Below are 18,793 nucleotides of genomic sequence, written 5' to 3'. Positions count from 1 at the left end.
TTATTAAATATTTTCAAGCTAGTCGTCATATAATAACGTATTTAATATCTTTCATCATCTAAAACAAAAAGAGGCCAAAGATATTTTGGATATTTCTACAAAACTACACAGTTAAGATCTCAGACGCTGGTGTTCATTCATAAATACAGAAGGTTTCCTCATCAGACTCCTGCCTCGGAGCTCAAACCTCCTCATACCTGTAGCTGTAGCTCCGGCCGACGACACATAAATTACAGAGACGGATGATGAGCTGCGTGTTCTGACTGGCGACGCTTCGGCAAGAGTGTGTCGTGCGATCCGAGAGCTTCCAGCCATTCAAGACGTGTGATGTTTGTGTTTTGGTTCGACCCTCCGAGGGAAAAAAAATCCGATACGGCCGGTCGACTATTTTCACTCGGCGTTCTGTTCGCGTCTTGATGGAGAGCCATGTCAATATTTGAAGAGGCGGCGGAGGGAACTCTTCTGCTCACCAAATACTTCTACACACCAGATTATTAACTTGAACTGTACGACAACATTGTGCGTTCAGCGTAAGCACTCATTACATTTCAAAGTTTATGGATTCCAACGTAATGTACGTCTCGTAACCTTTTATGACTCAAGGTTTTATGGGGTCGTCTTCACGCCACGACCTGAATCGGGTTCAAAAAAGAGAGTTTGTTTTCACCTTTTTGACGACGTTCTGGTAACCGTCACCGAAACGAACGTGTTAACCAGGAGACTCTTTAACTATTGATGACTTTAAAGTGGTCCCTGCTCTCCTTCCTGATTGGCTCCTCTGAAAATATGTATAATTAAACACAGCTCGTGGTTTCCTGCTCGAAAAACCCTCAACGGCGGGAGGTGAAGGTGCGGCCGATGGACGGCGACCACGATCCCTCGTTCATCTACGCTTTAGAGGAGAGAAACTCCTGATTTCTCGGGAGGTCAGCGACGGCTTCAGTCACGCGAGGACGACGAGGATTTGTTTTTCTCTCCGAAAACACCGCCGGTGACCTCATCGGACTCCGAGGCCTGCAGTTAGTGGCGTCTTTTAGACAAAAGCCAAGAAAGAAAGAGTCATTTTCGTTTGTGTTGTTTATCCGAGTGTCAGGGAAGGAAAAACACGGAGATGATTTTTATAAACTGCGTCGAGGGCGTTATTAAAACACAAAAGAGAGTCGGAGGAAAAAGAGAACAAATATTTTGTTTCACCAAACACAACATGCACGTTTGTTAGTTTAGGCTCAAACATCGATCTCACGACAGTGTGTTACTGCAGGGGAAGTTGTCGTTTATCTACTAATACAATTTTCTACGTTATATTCTATACAGATTAAGATAATAGATGCATCAAAATACTTGAACAAATAAAACAGTAAAAAAATAGCTGGTTAAGTACAATTTCTTTCTATTGCATGCACTGTGTTGTGCAAGCGAGGTCTGGTGCATCATCACAACCTGATGATCCAATGAGTTCATTGATATCAATTATATTTCAAATGCTCAAAAAGTAATCCGTGTGTGCGTGTATGTAGGTGTGTGGGTTTGTGTATGTTTGTGTGCATGTGTGTGCATGTATGTAGGTGTGTGGGTTTGTGTATGTTTGTGTGCATGTGTGTGCATGTATGTAGGTGTGTGGGTTTGTGTATGTTTGTGTGCATGTGTGTGCATGTATGTAGGTGTGTGGGTTTGTTTATGTGTGTGTGCATATTTGTGTGTGTGTGCATGTGTGTATAAATGTGTGTCTGTCCATGTACGTGTGTATTTGTGTATGTGTGTGCAGCTGTACATGTGTGTATCTGTTTGTGCATTTGTAAAAGTAGGTGAGTGTGTGAGCATGTTTTTTGTGTTTGTTTGTGCTTGTGTGTGTGTTCATGTGTGTTTTGTGTATGCATGTGCAAGTGATGTTGGTTTCCTCATGCATGAATTTAGTGTTTAGTGTGAGTGTGTGTTTGTGTGTGTGTGAGTCCATATGTGTTTGCCCACGTGTGTGTGTCTGTTAACGTGCATGTTCATATGTGTGTGCCTGTGTGTGTGCATGTCCGTTTGTGTGTGCCTCTGTGTGTGCGTGTGAATGTCCATCCGTGTGTGTCTCCCTGCATCGTCAATCCCAGGAAGTCCCCACCCTCAAGGGACTCGTTGTATAAACAAAGCGGGGCGTGATTGCAGCTGGCTGGAGGAGGAGCGAAGCCATTATTACGTCATAATGGACTCTTGTAACCTCTCGTTCGCCCAGATTTCAGAGCAACAAGTAATAAGTTCAAAACATGGTCATGATGAGGGATTTACTGCATCTTGGAGAGTTTTTACATGAATTGAAGGGAATATTTACTTCAAAACGTTATGAACATTTCAATTTCAAATGTCTTTTAGGCTGGAATTAAGGTTTAAAGAGGATTTAAAGCAACATTTTTATAAAAGTGTATTTTCAAGATTTATCAATTCATCTCTGAGTTATGCAAGAGTTAAATTAAAAAATGTTGTATTTATTGTTGAGATGATGCATTTTAAAAGATGTTTTGATACTAGTAGTACGTATGAAGTATTTTTCAGAAGGTAGTTCAAGACAATGTACTGTATATCACATTATTTTTTAATAAAATATAAACCGATCAAAGAGATGAAGGGAGGCGAAGAAGAGATCGCAGCCACGAAAACAAAGTTAGAAAGAAAAGATTGATCTACGCAAGGGAAGGAGGAGAAACAAGGTAATACATTTACTCCGTCTAAGTTTAGATTTAGGTTCTTAAAAAAGGAGACATTTTCAGATTGTTTTAGGAACTTCTGAAGCCTTTTAATACGGTGTCGGTCGTATCAGTGGGAACACGATACTCGCTCGGGGAGCGGCGTGAAAACTGCGAGGACGAGAATTTAATTTGCAGTTTATTTATAGCATCGAAGAAAAAAAAGATCTTCAAGGAAGTTGATCGTCAGCCGTAGATTTCAAACCTGGTTTGTGTAAAAACAACACTGTCTCTCCTGCGGCGGAGATTTATGGAATCTATAAGCGAGTGTAACGCTGTAATAGGAGTGATAAATGGAAGGTGCACATTGTAATGCGGTCCCGGTGTCTCACAGTTTCCGTATCAGATCTGGCTTCGCATTGATCTTCTTTATTAGTGCAGATGTCGTCTGACTCAGACTTAATTCAGGGACAGATCTGAGAAAATAAAGTCGGCAGCGCAGAGACTGGTTTGTATTACACAGAACAATGCAGCAGAAATAAGATCAAGATTTTTTTCCCGGAGAGAAGAAAGTGAAGGTTTTTTTAAACGGCTCTTACCCTGCATGGTTGTGCATGATGGCTCCGGGAAGAGAGGGATGAGCAGGAGATAGATGAGGTAGACGAAGGACAGGACATTGTACCTGAACAGGCAAGCTGTGGAGACAGAAGACAAACAAGGATTAGATTATCACATGGAATCTGTCTTTTTTTTTTCGGACGACAAGGTCAGTCGCCAGGGATCAGAAGGAAAGACTCGTTCACAGCTTCTCAAAAGCTCTGCCCAGAGTCTATAATGACTAAGTTCTGGAAAAAATATATTTGAGATACTTTTTTTTTTCGTTTTCTCTAATGTTGTCAAAAAAGAAAAATCTTACAAAATAACTCAAATAATTGATATTGATAAGGTCAGTTGCCAGTGACACATTATTTGAACACCTTCTTGCCTTGCGGTGAAAACCATTATTAAGGTTTTTTTCACTCGCTGTACTGAAGTACTGAAGATTTTCTAATATCTCTATACAAAGTAACTCAACTAATTTAAGTTCTTCTTTTTTTTGAAGACGGACGACGAGGTCAGTTGCAAAGAACAGACAAAGAGAAATAGACACTTTCATCGAATTTAAGACATTCTCAAATATTTCTCTTTTTTTTCTTGGCACACAGACCAAAGCTCTACCCAGAGTCTCTGATGACTAAGCTTTGGGAAACAATCTTCCAAGCCTTGTCTGGATGACAACATACTTTTTGAATCTGTTTTATATATATATATATATATATATATATATATATATATATATATATATATATATATATATATATATATATATATATATATATATATATATATGTCAGAGTACAGATTGGGATATACTATGATCTGCAATCCTAGTAATACAGATTGTAATTAGTACAGATTGGATCTGTCCTAGGAGGATTCCAGATTCTACTAGTGAATTCCAATCGCTACTTGTACAGATTGAATCGTACTACTGAACTGGGATCTGAATATTGGAATTCAAATCTGTCCTAGGACAAATGGGAATTCTACCAGAACAATCTCCAATTCTAATAGGAGAATTTTGGATTACATCAAAATGTTTTGGAAAATAGACTGAATCATGGAATTCCAATCTGTACTAGTAACATTCCAGATCCTACTACTACAGATTGGAATCCTACTACTGAACTGGGATCTGAATATTTTAATTCCAATCTCTCCTAGTGGGATTCCAGATCCTACTAGTAGAGATTGGAAGCCTGCTACTGAAATGGGATCTGAATATTGGAATTCCAATCAGTCCTAGGAGGATTCCAGATTCTACTAGTGAATTCCAATCTCTACTAGAAGAGATTGAAATCCTACTACTGTATTGGGATCTGGATATTGGAATTCCAATCTGTCCTAGGACCAATAGGAATTCTACCAGGACAATCTCCAATTCTGATAAGAGAAATTCGGATTACATGGAAATGTTTTGGAAAATAGACTGAATCATGGAATTCCAATCTGTACTAAAGTACTTCCAGCTCCTACTAGTAGAGTAGGATTCCAGATGCTACTGGATTCCTATCCGTACTGTGACATATATACTGTATATACATACATACATATCTCTTACAGTGTAATTAAATTCAATTATTTTTTGTAGACGGACGACGAGGTCAGTTGCCAGGGATCAGGGACGTTCAACATGTTATTCCCTTAGACTGGTAAAAGCTCTACCCAGAGTATCTGATGACCAAGCTGTGGAAATTGTCTTCAATCTTTTATCAAACTTTCTGTGCAATTTTCAAAAAGTGGGCGGGGCCTCAATCAATTTGACATTCAACTTAAATGGACAAAAAAAACAAACACAATTCATCCTCATTTAAATCCACATATATTTTTCTAAAGATTGTGTGACCAAAATATAATCCTCGTCGCACACACACACCTCAGACCTTCACACACGCGACGCCTCTAAAGTGAGCCTGAGAACATGTGGTGAAGGTCATTAAAAAGGCTCCTGCAGCAGAGAAAAGTTGCCTGAAGTTGTAAAAAAGAACATTCCTAGAACCACACTTTACACACACAGGCCTCATTATCTGATCATCTGGCCTTTATTACCATAAGCAGGCTCTGGTGACGTTCGCAGTGGACAGTAGTCGCCTGAACGTCACCGTGTGTTCAAGACAATTAGCTCAGAGCGACAGCCTGGGAAGTCACTGCTTTTCCTGCTGGTGAGAAAGCGCCATAACCAGGTAATAAAAAGAAAGTGATTGGAAAGAGACATCTGTGGGGAAAAAAAGTACAAACTGTACATTGAAATACATAAATAAATATTAATGCACTTATTTATATAGCTATGGGGAAAGAAATACACAAAGAAATATACATATAAATAAGCAAAATTTGAGAATCCAATTTATTTTGCGTTCTGATTTTGGCACTCCTGGCATTCCATACATGGATCATTTTATTAACCTATATTAGATTAGATTAGATTAGATTGACTTGATTAATCTAACCTAGCTTGATCAGTACCGGACGAGTTTCTAACAGCAAAGTAATTTTAGGGACAAATAAATGTTTACCTTATATTTAATTTAGTGAAAATCTTTAACTTGTGAAATTTATTTTAAGCTACTATTTTTTATATACTTCGAGTGAATCTGAATATTTTGTGTTGTCATTTACTGTTCACCGTAATAGATAGATGGATAGACCTTTATTATTACATCATTGTATGTTTTAAATAATTATTTAACATGTATCTAACTTAAAAAAAAATGTAATATTTATTTACATGGAATATCTGATCATATTAAGTTATTGTCTTGACTATATTTTCAGAACTTTTGGATTTAATTTGAATATTTAGCCATTTGTGTCCATACAACTGATATTGGAATCTTACATTTATACTTATATTTAGGAAAAATTACTGTGCAATACATGCCCTTTATATACATAAACATATACACATATACATATATATATTTCAATGAAGTGTGTTTAAAATAAAATATAATTAGATTTTTGTATCTACAATTTACGTGCAAATATTTTCGTTGTTTTTATGTCGCAATTGAACTTCCGTTATTACTTCCTCCGCAGCTAAAGGAAAAATGAAATCTCTGCAAGATCCACGTGATGACTGAGGACGAGAGGATACAGTGACTCCAGTAGCTTTTAAAGCTGATGTTTGGACATATTTTGGTTTGAAAACAAATGAAAGCAGTTACGACTTCATCAAGAGTCATGTGGTCTGTAAATTCTGCAACACCAGAGTCAAGTACTCAACAATACTACACATATATACTTGTTACTACAGTATCACTGTTTTCGTTGTCCATGTATCGTGAGCTGTATAGTATCGCAAATTCTTGCTTATACACACCCCTAAGTACCAAGGATCTTTTCCGTACGTTTGTGAAATATATATATATATTTCTTTTTTTTTATAAATAAATAAGAACAATAAGTTAATCCAAATAATTGTTTAAATACAATTTTTGTATTTTTGTATTTGTAAAGTGTTTTATTAAATGTCTCTTTTCTCAGTTTCAGTATAAAAAGTCAAAGTGGTACACAGACCCACAGAAGTTCTGGATTTATTCCTGGAGTTAAAGAAAAGAAAGCGGGCGTCATCGCCCACTCAAGAATCCACGAGTGCAGTAACTGCATAACTGCAGAAGTGCAGTAACTGCTTCTCAAACCCAGCAGCTGGACCACATGCTGGGTCTCTGGAGCGCCTGGTGTTGCTTCAGCTTTGGCTTCTCCTCGTGCTGGTGATCAGTATTTACTGTGAGGTTTTAATGGGCCTGATCCGAAGCCACGCAGCTGAGATGTTGCACCTTTATGGGCCGGTTCACAGACGTCCACGGCTTCCAACCGCCTCCCCGAGGAACCGGAGCTAATGACTTAATTCATAACAGTTTAAAAAGTTTTGACAGCAGTTTGTTCTCATGATGTTGACATATTAATCAACTTTTTAATGTGAGAAAACTATCACTTTACTCACATGTTGTTGTCTTATATTTTAGACGTGCATTTATTTATTTATATTTACAGTTAGATGAGCTTGTGCTGCGTCTCTCTCCACCACAGAGAGTGACAAATACTTTAAAAGGTTATTGGCGCCAGATGGTATTTCAGAACACTTCCACAATATAGTCATTTTTTTTCCATTATTATATACTTTAAGATCAACTTAAATTCACTTTTTTTTGTTATTTCACTAATATACAGATAAGATCCTTGGCAAGATACAGTATATGGTGGTACTGTAGTAATAAGGATTAATTTGTGGTATTGTTGAGTACTGGTTCCTGAACGATACTGAACGGATACAAATATTATAAAGATCAATTCTAACAAAAATAAAATGTAATTTCAGATTGGCGGGATACAGGGACAACAATACAATATATAGTGATACTGTAGTAACAAGTATATAAGTGTAGTATTGTTGAATACTTGACTCTGGTGTTGCAGAATGTACAGACCACATGACTCTTGACGAAGTCGTAACTGCTTTCATTTGTTTTCAAACCAAAATACGTCCAAATGTCAGTTTTAAAAGCTGCTGGAGTCACTGTATCCTCTCGTCCTCAGTCATCATCGGGATCTTGCTGGATTTCATTGTTTCTAATCTATAAATACGCTTTTTCTTAATTTTGGTGAATATTCTTTATTCTTGTAATTAACAATGTGTATCGTCAAGAAGACGATACATATCATGATTCAGAAGCAACAATACAATGAATTCTGATACTGTAGTAACAAGTATATATGTGTAGTATTGTTGAGTACTTGACTCTGGTGTTGTAGAATTTACAGACCACACGACTCTTGACGAAGTCATAACTGGACATATTTTGGTTTGATAACAAATGAAAGCAAACAGCAGCTTTAAAAGCTGGAGTCGCTGTATCCTCTCGTCCTCAGTCGTGGTCGGGATCTCGCGGGATTTCGTTGTTGCTTCAGCTGCGGACGACGTTACAATGGGAGTTTAATTGCGACGGTATAACATGGTAAATATTTGCACGCAAGTTGTAATTTCAAAAATTGAATTATTTTATTTTAAACACACTTTATTGACATATATAACCATTAAATAACTTTGACTAAAAGAAATAGATTTTCAAAGGACCGGTGCTGTTGACCCAGTACCGAGGTCAATATTTTCTTATAACTTTAATGACTCGTGGTTAAAATAATTGGTCGCAGGGACGACTAGTTTGATAAATGTGTGTTTGTGTGTGTAGGTGTGTACCTCTGATTGTATCAGTTTGTTTTTGGATCAGTGCTGAGTCAACACACTCGTGTTAATGCCTTATATAACTTGTTAACACACTCTTCCTGGCACTGGGGACCGGCCTTAAGTGCAAGCACCTCTTTCCAAAAAAGCGATAATTGACGTATTGATCGGCGGTCGCCTCTTTCCCAGAGTCAAACCGACCATCTGCTCTCGGACGAGGGGCTTTTAAACCGCCATCACCTGCGCGCCGGACGTCAATTAACGCGTCCCTGAACGAGCCGGCGAACACAACTGCTCTTCAACACAACTACTTTGAAAAGTGTGTGTTCAGGATTTTCTTTCTAGAAGAGTCAACAAGGAGAAAAACCACAGAGAGTTGCACCTTTTTTTTCGACGCATCACGACTCACTCAATGGTTCCATTCACTGCTCCGACCAGGAGAAGAAGCCAAAAAACTTCAACTCTGTGAACTTCTATCCAAACACATCTTATCTCCCTCGACGCGGCTCAAAGCGTCACTATCTCGCCGTCAAAAACCTTCTGTTGCCGCTGAGGTTTTTCGCTTGAAAAAAACGCTACGAGGCCCGGGTCGGACTGGGAGCCGCTGGAGATCGATCACGGTCGACACCAAACATAAATGTCATGACGGAAGATAAGTCGGAGCAACAGCCGCGCTGGCACCGCGAGATAACGCAGGAATCTGGATTAATAAAGAACATGTTGAGTCAAAGTGTGTCAACGGAGAGTTCAAAAGTAGTAGAAAATACCTGTGAAATGATGAACAGTAGAGAGCATATTATGTTTATTTTAACTTACTTTTCTCATGTGTAAGTATTTGTAGAGTAAATCTGAATATTTTGAGTCGTTATTGTAACATTTAATCTACTGTACAACTCATTATTTCAACATATATGCATCTTTTTACATGATGTCTGATTCGGTTTAGTTTTTGTCTTGATTTAAATCATTTTTAATTCATTTTAAAGACAATATTTCACACAATATGTCAATATTCTCATTATTTTGAGGAAGAAAATGTCTTTAATTCTTTTAACTTTTGGATGTCATTTTGATATTTAGCTATTTCTGCATTTATAATCTTACATGTTTGATTTATGATCTTACTATAATAGATAGACAATGACTAGAAACTAATTTTTCATTAATTACTTTATCTGATTACTACAACATAGCAGCTCTTAATTAAAGAAAACTGCATCTTATATTCTTGATTAGTTAAACTATTTTTTTTAATAGACATTAGCTCATTTATTTAATACACTTTCTCCTAATTTTCACTAAATAGCTTTTAAATCTGATTCCCTACATCAAAGACTATTTTTTTATTTTAACGTTCAGTAAAAACCTGTAAATATTTCAGATTTAAATGTAATTTATAAAATTAAGTTTGCAAAGATTGATCCCCCACACACATACACATATATATATATATATATATATATATATATATATATATATATATATATCAACTTACTGTATATATATAAAATTTAGGCAGTGAACTAAATTGTTTAAAAACATTGTCATTTTTAAAGAATATAAATAGTAATTAATCCATTTTGATGTATAACTTAAAAAAAAGACTAATAACGTAAATCCGTATTTTTAAAAACATCGCATAATTGTCAGATTGTGATGAAATCACGACGATGAATCCATAGATTAATGGCTTTGGCGACACATTCGAAGTAAACTAATACTAAAAGTACATTTTAATGTACTTTTTTTGTTTTTATATGTTTGTTAAGAAACAGCACGGTTGAAAATGTACTAGTTTTGCATTTATATTGGTTTAAATCTCACAATATCACTCATTAATTCAAAGATTTGAACTTGTTTTTAATGTAACATGACGATAAATCAGCGTCAGCACAAAGACTGTTACCAACAATAACTTTTTAGTGAAATTTCAATAATTTCAAAATCTATTTTTTTTTTAAAAAACTGCTATTTACGACGGACCTCTGCCCTGCTGTGTGAAGCATCATCTCCTCACTCAATAAAGCAGGTTCTGCACATCAGCGTCTCTCGCCGTGAAGGTAACAGTTTGATTCCAGGAGAGCTTGAACGAGCCTCACTGATGTTCGCTCGTCTCCCTGCAGGCTCGACTGTACCTTCACACCGACTCACGCATCACATATTGGAAACACGTGTGTGTTCGTAATCATGTCCAGACCCACAACTCTTCCAGTAAACACACAAACAAGCTGCGCGTTTGATGGTTCGAAACTGAAGCGGTGTGCGAACGTGTGTGTGTGTGTGTGTGTGTGTGTGTGTGTGTGTGTGTGTGTGTGTGTGTGTGTGTGTGTGTGTGTGTGTGTGTGTGTGTGTGTGTGTGTGTGTGTGTGTGCAGTGGCCGGGAGACTGTGTACACAGCGCTTCAATAGAGGTGCTGTCAGATGGCCAACAGGAAACGGCGACTGTGTAGCTCGTCCACGAGCTGGAGATGTTTTTGAGCGGCTGCTGGTTTTTAACCCACTTTTGTCTTGTTGTACCTGAGATTATTCATGGCTCTTTTAACATCTAGAGTATTTAAAAGTACTGTAAATAAAACTTTCTGAGTGGGTCTGCCCCGGGGCCTCCTCCTCTTTTTTGTAAAAGTAAAAATGGAATGTATTTTTGTGAGATGAACTGATAATTACTGTGTATTAATACTTGATTTCACGGTGGAAACGTACAAATCTGAGACAGAATAATCTTGAATATTCAAACGTCTGATTCAAACAATACTATTAGAGTTATATGAAGTCAATTAAGAGAAAGAAAGAGGTAAATAAATGTGCATTGGTGTAAATATAACTCAAATAAATTACCCTTAAACATTTCACAAGTTAATTAAAAACAGTTGACCAAGTTTTATTTTGAAATACAGTGTTTACATTTATTTGTTTGTAGTGTTGACACTAAATAAAATATATATATATAATAGTTAACACAAAAAAAATGTAAATGATGTTTTAAAAAATGTAATTGAACATAAGAATGTGTGCGATTAAATGAGGACATAACAGTGAACAAAGTTGTGTAAATATTTTAAATTTGATTTGAGAGAATATAGATTATAATTTTAATAATTTTAAAGAGTGATAACTTCAATCTTTTATTTCTAAAAACAGCATAATAAATAACATTAAGAATAACTGAAGAAAGAGAAATAATACTGAAAGATATTTTAGAAATTAATAAAATAAAAATGGTTTATTTTTATCTAGTTTAGACTTGAATTTACTTCAAACTACTTTACTACCTTTTTATTTGTGTAGAAATTTGATATATATAAAAAATTAAATATATTTGAATGTTATCGAAAACGAGGGTTTTTCATCTATTATATAATAACACGTAACAGTGAATAAAATTGTGTAGCAATATTTTATTTTTTGAGAGAATATAAATAATATTTAAGATAAAGAAACTTTTTTTCTGAATTATTTTATTTATATTATATTTGTTGTATTAGATTTGAGTTCAGATGCTTAACAATTAAAACATACGGATATAATAGTTAAAGCAAGAAAATAAATAAAATATAAATGAACATACATTTGTTTTAGTTTTTTAATATGTTAAATAATGACATAAAACAGTGAACAAAACTGTGTAAAAACACTGAAATTCTTGACAGAATATAAACGATAATTTCCCGCTTTTCTTAAAAAACAAAACACTGTATTAAATTACAATAATAAAAATTATACAGAAATAAAAATAAGTAATATTTTATTTTAGACTTTTGATTAAGCTACTTTTATTTTAAAAACAAATAACACATACAAGTGAACAAAATAATTACAGAATATTGTCTATTTTTTTATAATATAAATAACAAATTCTCTATTGGGATGTTTCATTTTATTTTCTCTAGTTAACCAAATTTTATTTTGAAAGACACTGATTGAACTGATTTATTTACAGTGTGGAAACTACAATATGAAAATATATAATAGTAAGAGCAAGAAAATATAAAGAATATTTAATCTATTTAAATGTAACTTCAGTAAAGTAAGATCAATTTATCTGTCGTAACTGAACATAAGTAATATTTATCTGTCAATATTCACGATGTCCAGTCCAACATCATCATCGTTGTTACACTAATACTCCGATCATTAATCTGGTCGTCGCGCTACAACAGGAAAACAAGCCTGATGTGTGGAAGCCGCCGACAGACTCCTGCGTCTGCGTCTGTTCCTGTATATGTTGCTGCTTTTCCACTTTACATTTCCTGCTTCCTGTCGAGCTCCCGCCTGCGTCTGAGTGACAAGTGCTCATTTGCACTTTGAAACAAACATCAAATATTAAACGCCGTGTTTACGATAAAATGGAAGGCAACTCTGCTCTCCCCTCACAAACCGCATTATTAATTCATGCGGTTAAAACGACTTTCCACCAATTAATGGAGACGATGCATGGCCCCGCGACGGCTTCTGGAAAACGAAGGGGGCGTCGGACGGTCAGGTGATGCCACTGAGTGGGTCTTATCTATAGACCCAGGATGTTGTTAGCGTTAAAAGTACATCCTGGTCGCGGAGAAGACGCCGCAGCCCGAACCTCAGTGGCAGTTAAACGCTAATCGTTTTCATTTGTGGCCCGACCACAGAATTACTGTAACACAAACTCCTTTCTTTTATAGAGTCTGGTGTGCGGAGGTGCGACGCTCCTTCACGCTAACTAGTAACTAGACCACGATTTACCGCTAACTTCAACCTGAGCTGATGACGTTTTGGCCGAGAAGATTCTGATTAAATTAAGCGGGACACAAAAGAAAACGTAGCACGAGTTAGAGAAAACAGTCTCAACAATACCGTAGAGTCGCCCCTCGTTTATTTCGGGGGTTACGTTCCGTGCACTTCACGAAAAAACGTGAAATCGTGAAGATTACATTTTTCACTTCTTTGACATCTACTTGAACTTGCAAACTCAACATTGCATGCGAGACAACATCTTTCTCAACAACACCTCTTAGCGACGCTAAACAGTTTGGTAATGCTTGGCCGCCCAGCCAACCAATCACAGCTCTCGATCACTTTTAACATCTATATTTGATAGAGTGTGTTATCATTTTATCTTAGTTCATGACTCCACAAACTGCTCTGTGTCTGGACTATGGATTATTTTTTCAGTTTTGGCCGTATTCGTCCGAAAAAGCCAGAAAGGCTTGAAACGGCAAAGTGCGAAATGTTCCCTTATTATTAGCGTAAATGCTCGTTTTCCCTCCCGAGGAAATTTTTTAACTACATTAAAGATCTACAGCTAAATATGAAGCAAGTAACAGTAACATCAACTTTGGCAGATGATGCATCGTTTTTTGGAATCTGTCGCGATCGGCCGAATAACGCGCTAGCATCCTTTGAAGTCCGTGCAAGACTTCTAAAGACGAAATAACGTCTTCATAAAAACTCTACACAGTCCTGTTGACTCGCTTTTGAACACAACCATGACCTGGATGAATGAGAACCTTCCTGGACAACATGGGCTTTGTATTTATTCATTTTTATTAAAAGTATTTTTATGGCCTTAAGACTCATCAATACTTGATGGATCTACTGACTCCTTCAAGAAACATCTTAAGACGTTTTTATTTGTTCAGGCTTTTCCCTGATTTTCTGGAACTCCTGTTGTGTTCTCAGTATTATCTTGATCTTTAAAGTATATACTTTATTGAATATTGTTTTGATTGTTTAAGCGCTTTGTGACCCTGGTCTGGAAAAGCGCTCTAAAGATAAAAATTACTTACTTACTTACTTACTCGGTTACATTGCTCAGATGTTAAAGCTTTGATTCTCTAGAAATCCGAGATACAATAATAAATAATCCGGGAACTTCCACTGAAAGAGTGATTCATTTGCGTCTAGATAAATCAAAGTTATCATTGGACGTGATTCACATCTGAGGGAAGAATCTTTAAAACAACCACAGAGACGAGTCATTGCTTATATTAGCAATAATATTTAAACAATATTAAAATCTGTTTGGACTTTTCCTTTGATATTCTTGTACAATCCAGGAGAAAATTTGATAAATTGAAATCAAGGAACAAAATAGAAGAAGCTACACTGAGCTTCTCATTCATGACTGACAAAAAGAAACTTAATAATCTTTAAAAATTATTTTTTAAAAAAATTAAAAAAAATGTAAAGAATAAATACAGTTAAATCAAATTTTTAGGAGATGGAAAAAATAAACGCAAATCCAGAAAAAAAGAAAACGTTTTGTCACATTGATGCTTTAAAAGTTGAACAAAATGAACAATTGATCTCTTTAAGGTTCAAACATTTATATAATAATAAACCAAAGTGTTTATTAAAAGAATTAAGATCTTTATATTTGGACTACCAACTAAAAATGGTGGTTTTTTTTTCCTTTTCTATAAAATAATGAGAAAAATTAAGTAAGTAACAAATATTGCCTATCATGAATAGTCCCAGTTAGCCAGGGTGGCAGTCACAGAGGACTCAGGGTAAAGGTAGGAAGGGTGGAATATCCTTCTGGACAGCAGGAGCTGTGGTTATGTTTACGACTCTCTAGTAAAGAAGGTGTCGGAGAGAAAAACAAGCGTCTGCGAGACACAAACACAAACGTAATCATCGACACGGATCCATTCATGAACATCCCAAAATATGCCGACTCATCACGGAGGGTCGAGGGCGGTTCTGGGATATTTCACTTCCTGTGATCGTGTTCACGAACTCACTTTACGAGCTCGCTTTACAAACAATGATTTTGTGTCATCACTTACACACATCACACGCTCGGGCGATTTAACCCGTGTTTTTGGGCAGTGGGAGGAAATCAGAGTAAACCCTATATTTACCCAATTCTCTACTCTTTCTGGATCAAATTAAAATGTTATATTTTATTGGAAAAACATTTCTATTAAAATGTTATAGTTTCATTTGTATGAATTATTTGTTTCTTTTATATTATTTATTATATTTTCTTCTTAATTAGTATTCAAATGGTTTAATATTAGCTGAGCATTCATGTATAAGTAGCAAGATTTCGTTTTTTTTTGTAAATGTTCATATAATAAATTAACATTATAATACATGCTTTATTTAAAACAGACTTTTCAAAATATTACTTTATTGATTCTTTTTTTTTTACTTGAACTGTAATTAATAAAATGAAAATAAAAATAAAATGAAAATAAATACTTGATGATATTTAAGAAATAAAAATCAAACGAATTTATGCAAGTATTATTTTACAAATGTGTTATTTAGATATTTTATAATTCCTTGATTTTCCTACTTCAACAGTAAAATATTAAAAACACAATTCAAACCCATTGGTTCCATTTATTCAGCATAGCCACGTTTAATTGTACTATAGTAAGATATTGTTCAGGTTATTGTACAGAATCTAACACGAGTTAATGGATCAATAATTGAACCGTATTTTCTCCACTTAACTGAACTTGTTTTGTCGACAGAATATCTAATATTCAAACATGTCTATCTTTATAGTTGAATCAATCTTAAGTCGATAAGTATTATATTTTTGTGACATTAGTTTATCTTTATTTGTATCTAATATTTCTTTCATTTCAATATAGTTTCTTTCAATTATTGCTTTATTTTTTCCCCAGAAAATCATGTTGAATAACAGACGATACGTTATGCAACATTTCAGTATCAAGCATCTGTGAGGATATTTTCCTTCCCCTATGAGTTCGCTTCAAAACATGGACACGTTTGTTAAACTGGCACCGATCCTGTTGCTGATCGAAATATAAAACTCCTGCTTCCTTAAAAAAAACTGCAAACTGTAAACACACTAAACCTCTCTGGCTCATTCTATCATCTTAACTAGAATTAACCAAGTATTTAACTCAATTTTACATCCATTACAGGCATGTGTGGGACTCATGGAGTAAATAAGGTTGACACACTACGAGATACAGTCACTAACATTGTCAGATTGAGAAAATAAAACATTTGTTTTAAATCACATTAAGATGTCGATAAGGGTCGCTCGATGTTTGACACGTTACTCCATCATCTCTGGCTGAGGAACTGTTAATATATTGCTTTATCTGAATAACACATGCATCTAGATTGTTCACTACTTACTTGGTTTAATCTCAGTCATGCTTCTATGAATTTTCAGTTGAAACTTTATTCTGTATATTCTAATTTGTGTCAAAAATTAAAACAATAAATGATCTAAAATATAAATATTTACAAATCTGCAAAGGTTTTACCCAAACTTAAATGTGAAACTATATACAATTTCATCACTGAGATCTAGAAAAGGTGTTTTTAACGTCCAGACATGACTAATGGATCTCACTTCTGTTTTCATTGTGACTAACAAGTCCAGTAAAAAAGGTGCATCTGTTCACCTGCAGGAAACATTCTCAATAGATGTCCTTCATTCTATTTTAACTCCATTTTAATAATAGCATTGAGTGTTTTTTTCTACTTTCATTTAAGCTTAACTTTAACAAAAAAGTGTGTTAAAAAATAATGGACGAGCTTGTTTAAATGATTGTGATTAAATAAAGTTTTATTGAAAAGATACTGGTCTTGTTCACACAAATAAAGTTGCGATATTCTCAATAAAATGTGCATTTATTGAAGGGTTTTAAGTGATAAAATGAACCTGATGTTTTGAATATTTCTCATTCATAAATAGTCGCATAGATCCATATTTATTTGAGGTAAAAGTAGATTTTTTTGTGGAGTTTTCTTGGACAATAATGGATGTTTCTCAGCAGAGAGACTCACCCGCAGCGAGACACGCTGGCAGCAGTAACCTGAAGATCAGCCCGCACACCACCTCAGAGGCCATGACTCCGGATCCGCTCGCAGAAGTCCAGGACCGTCCTGCTCCTAGGCTCCCCGGGGCATCCTTACAGTCCTGCGCTCGGTCAGATCCCGGTTGTCTCGAGACGGGGTCGCGGCTCCAGAAGAACACATCAGCTCTGCCCGGAGTCACCTGGGCACGCGCGCGCGCACGAGCGGACTCCTCAGCAGGTCACCTCTGGAGAACATCAGGATCTTCTTCTTCAGATCCGCGTCATGCTCGCTGCACAACAAAACCTCCAGAAGATCCAGAAGAAACCAAAACCCCCAAAAAAATTAAAAAATAAAAACTTCAACACTTTTCTTCTTCTTCTTCTTCACTGATCTGAGTCCAGAAGTTGTTTGGAGAACCCGAGCTCCAAAGGCTAGGACTTGTTCCTTCCTTCCTTCTCCAGCCCCCCAGTCAGTGAACTGTGACTTCTGACTTCTGGTCCGGGACCAGCAGAGCCAAACAAGAGGGCTCCAGGACCGGCGTGTGATTGACAGCTGTGGCAGCCAACTGAGAGGGAGAGTTCGGGGGAGTTGGACCAGCCTCCCGGGCCCGACCCTCGCCGGGGTATAATTGGAGGCAGGAGGCTGGACCTGGAGGTGGGACCTGGAGGTGGGACCTGGAGATGGACCCGAGGAGCCACAAGTAGCCTGTTGTGAGAGAACGTGGCATCGATCCAAAGTATATAGTTCAGCTTTTTATTTTTTTTTATTTTTTATAAACGCGTGTACGAATGAAGTACTAGAGATGAAAAGTATTCAGTCAAAAACTTCCTAATCGAGTTTCAACCTCAAAGCTACAGATTCATTTATCGCATTTAATCTGATTTAATGGAGGGAAACAGGGACATCTAGTGGCCATACACGGAAATACATCAATAATTGAACAGTTTATTTTTCATAATTCATACTTTTAACAGCTGTTCTAGAATTTTTTTAAAAAAGGAAAAGTAATAGAGAGTTAATATGGAACTTGATTAATCAAAACTAGAAGGATACTAGATTTAAAAAAAATATATATAATATAATATATATATATGGCACCTATTTGCTGCTTTGGTGTTTGGTTCTGTTTTTCTACTGCTTATTTTCACTACAAAAAATATTTCATTACGTGTTTACAACGCTGGCAATAAAAGATTTTGATTCAGATTTGATTTATTTATGCATTTTTTGGTATTAATTGTGCATTATTTGAATTGCATTTGATGGTGATGTCTCTTATTTAATTTGAATGTATTTTTTTCATTTTTATTTTATGAATATATTTTTATTGAATTCGTATTATTTCATTTCTATTTCCTGTAACCACCAGAAAAAGATCCCTGTGCTGTGTTTACAACACTGGCGTAAAAGTTTCAAGATCTTTCTTAATTGACATATTCAAATTAATTAATTTTAAACCTTTGGCATGGGGCCCCATTTTACAAAGGCTTGGTTTATAGCAAATACAATTTAACACAATTATAGTTCGATACATTTCGAAATACATTACAATAGATTTTACAAAATGATGTCTGTGT

The 18,793-nt window shown here is 35.8% G+C and overlaps 1 protein-coding gene across 2 annotated transcripts in view; it reads right to left on the bottom strand.

The window, feature by feature from the left end:
- Nucleotides 1–17,692, bottom strand: part of piezo2b (piezo-type mechanosensitive ion channel component 2b) — a 117,104-nt gene extending 99,412 nt beyond the window's left edge. For both annotated transcript variants that reach the window (XM_087810878.1, XM_087810877.1), the window contains exons 1-2: nt 17,205–17,692; nt 3,266–3,361 (exon numbers count right to left, since the gene is read on the bottom strand). In XM_087810878.1, coding sequence (XP_087667004.1) covers nt 3,266–3,361; nt 17,205–17,268 — 160 coding nt within the window. In that variant the 5' untranslated portion in view covers nt 17,269–17,692. The remainder of the gene's footprint in view (nt 1–3,265; nt 3,362–17,204) is intronic.
- Nucleotides 17,693–18,793: the final 1,101 nt, after the last annotated feature.

Source organism: Callionymus lyra, chromosome 16 (assembly GCF_982586985.1).
Source record: "Callionymus lyra chromosome 16, fCalLyr1.hap1.1, whole genome shotgun sequence".
Classification (NCBI taxonomy): domain Eukaryota; kingdom Metazoa; phylum Chordata; class Actinopteri; order Syngnathiformes; family Callionymidae; genus Callionymus; species Callionymus lyra.
Note: the sequence above shows the minus strand (reverse complement) of the source record. Positions and strands in the feature narration are given on the sequence as shown.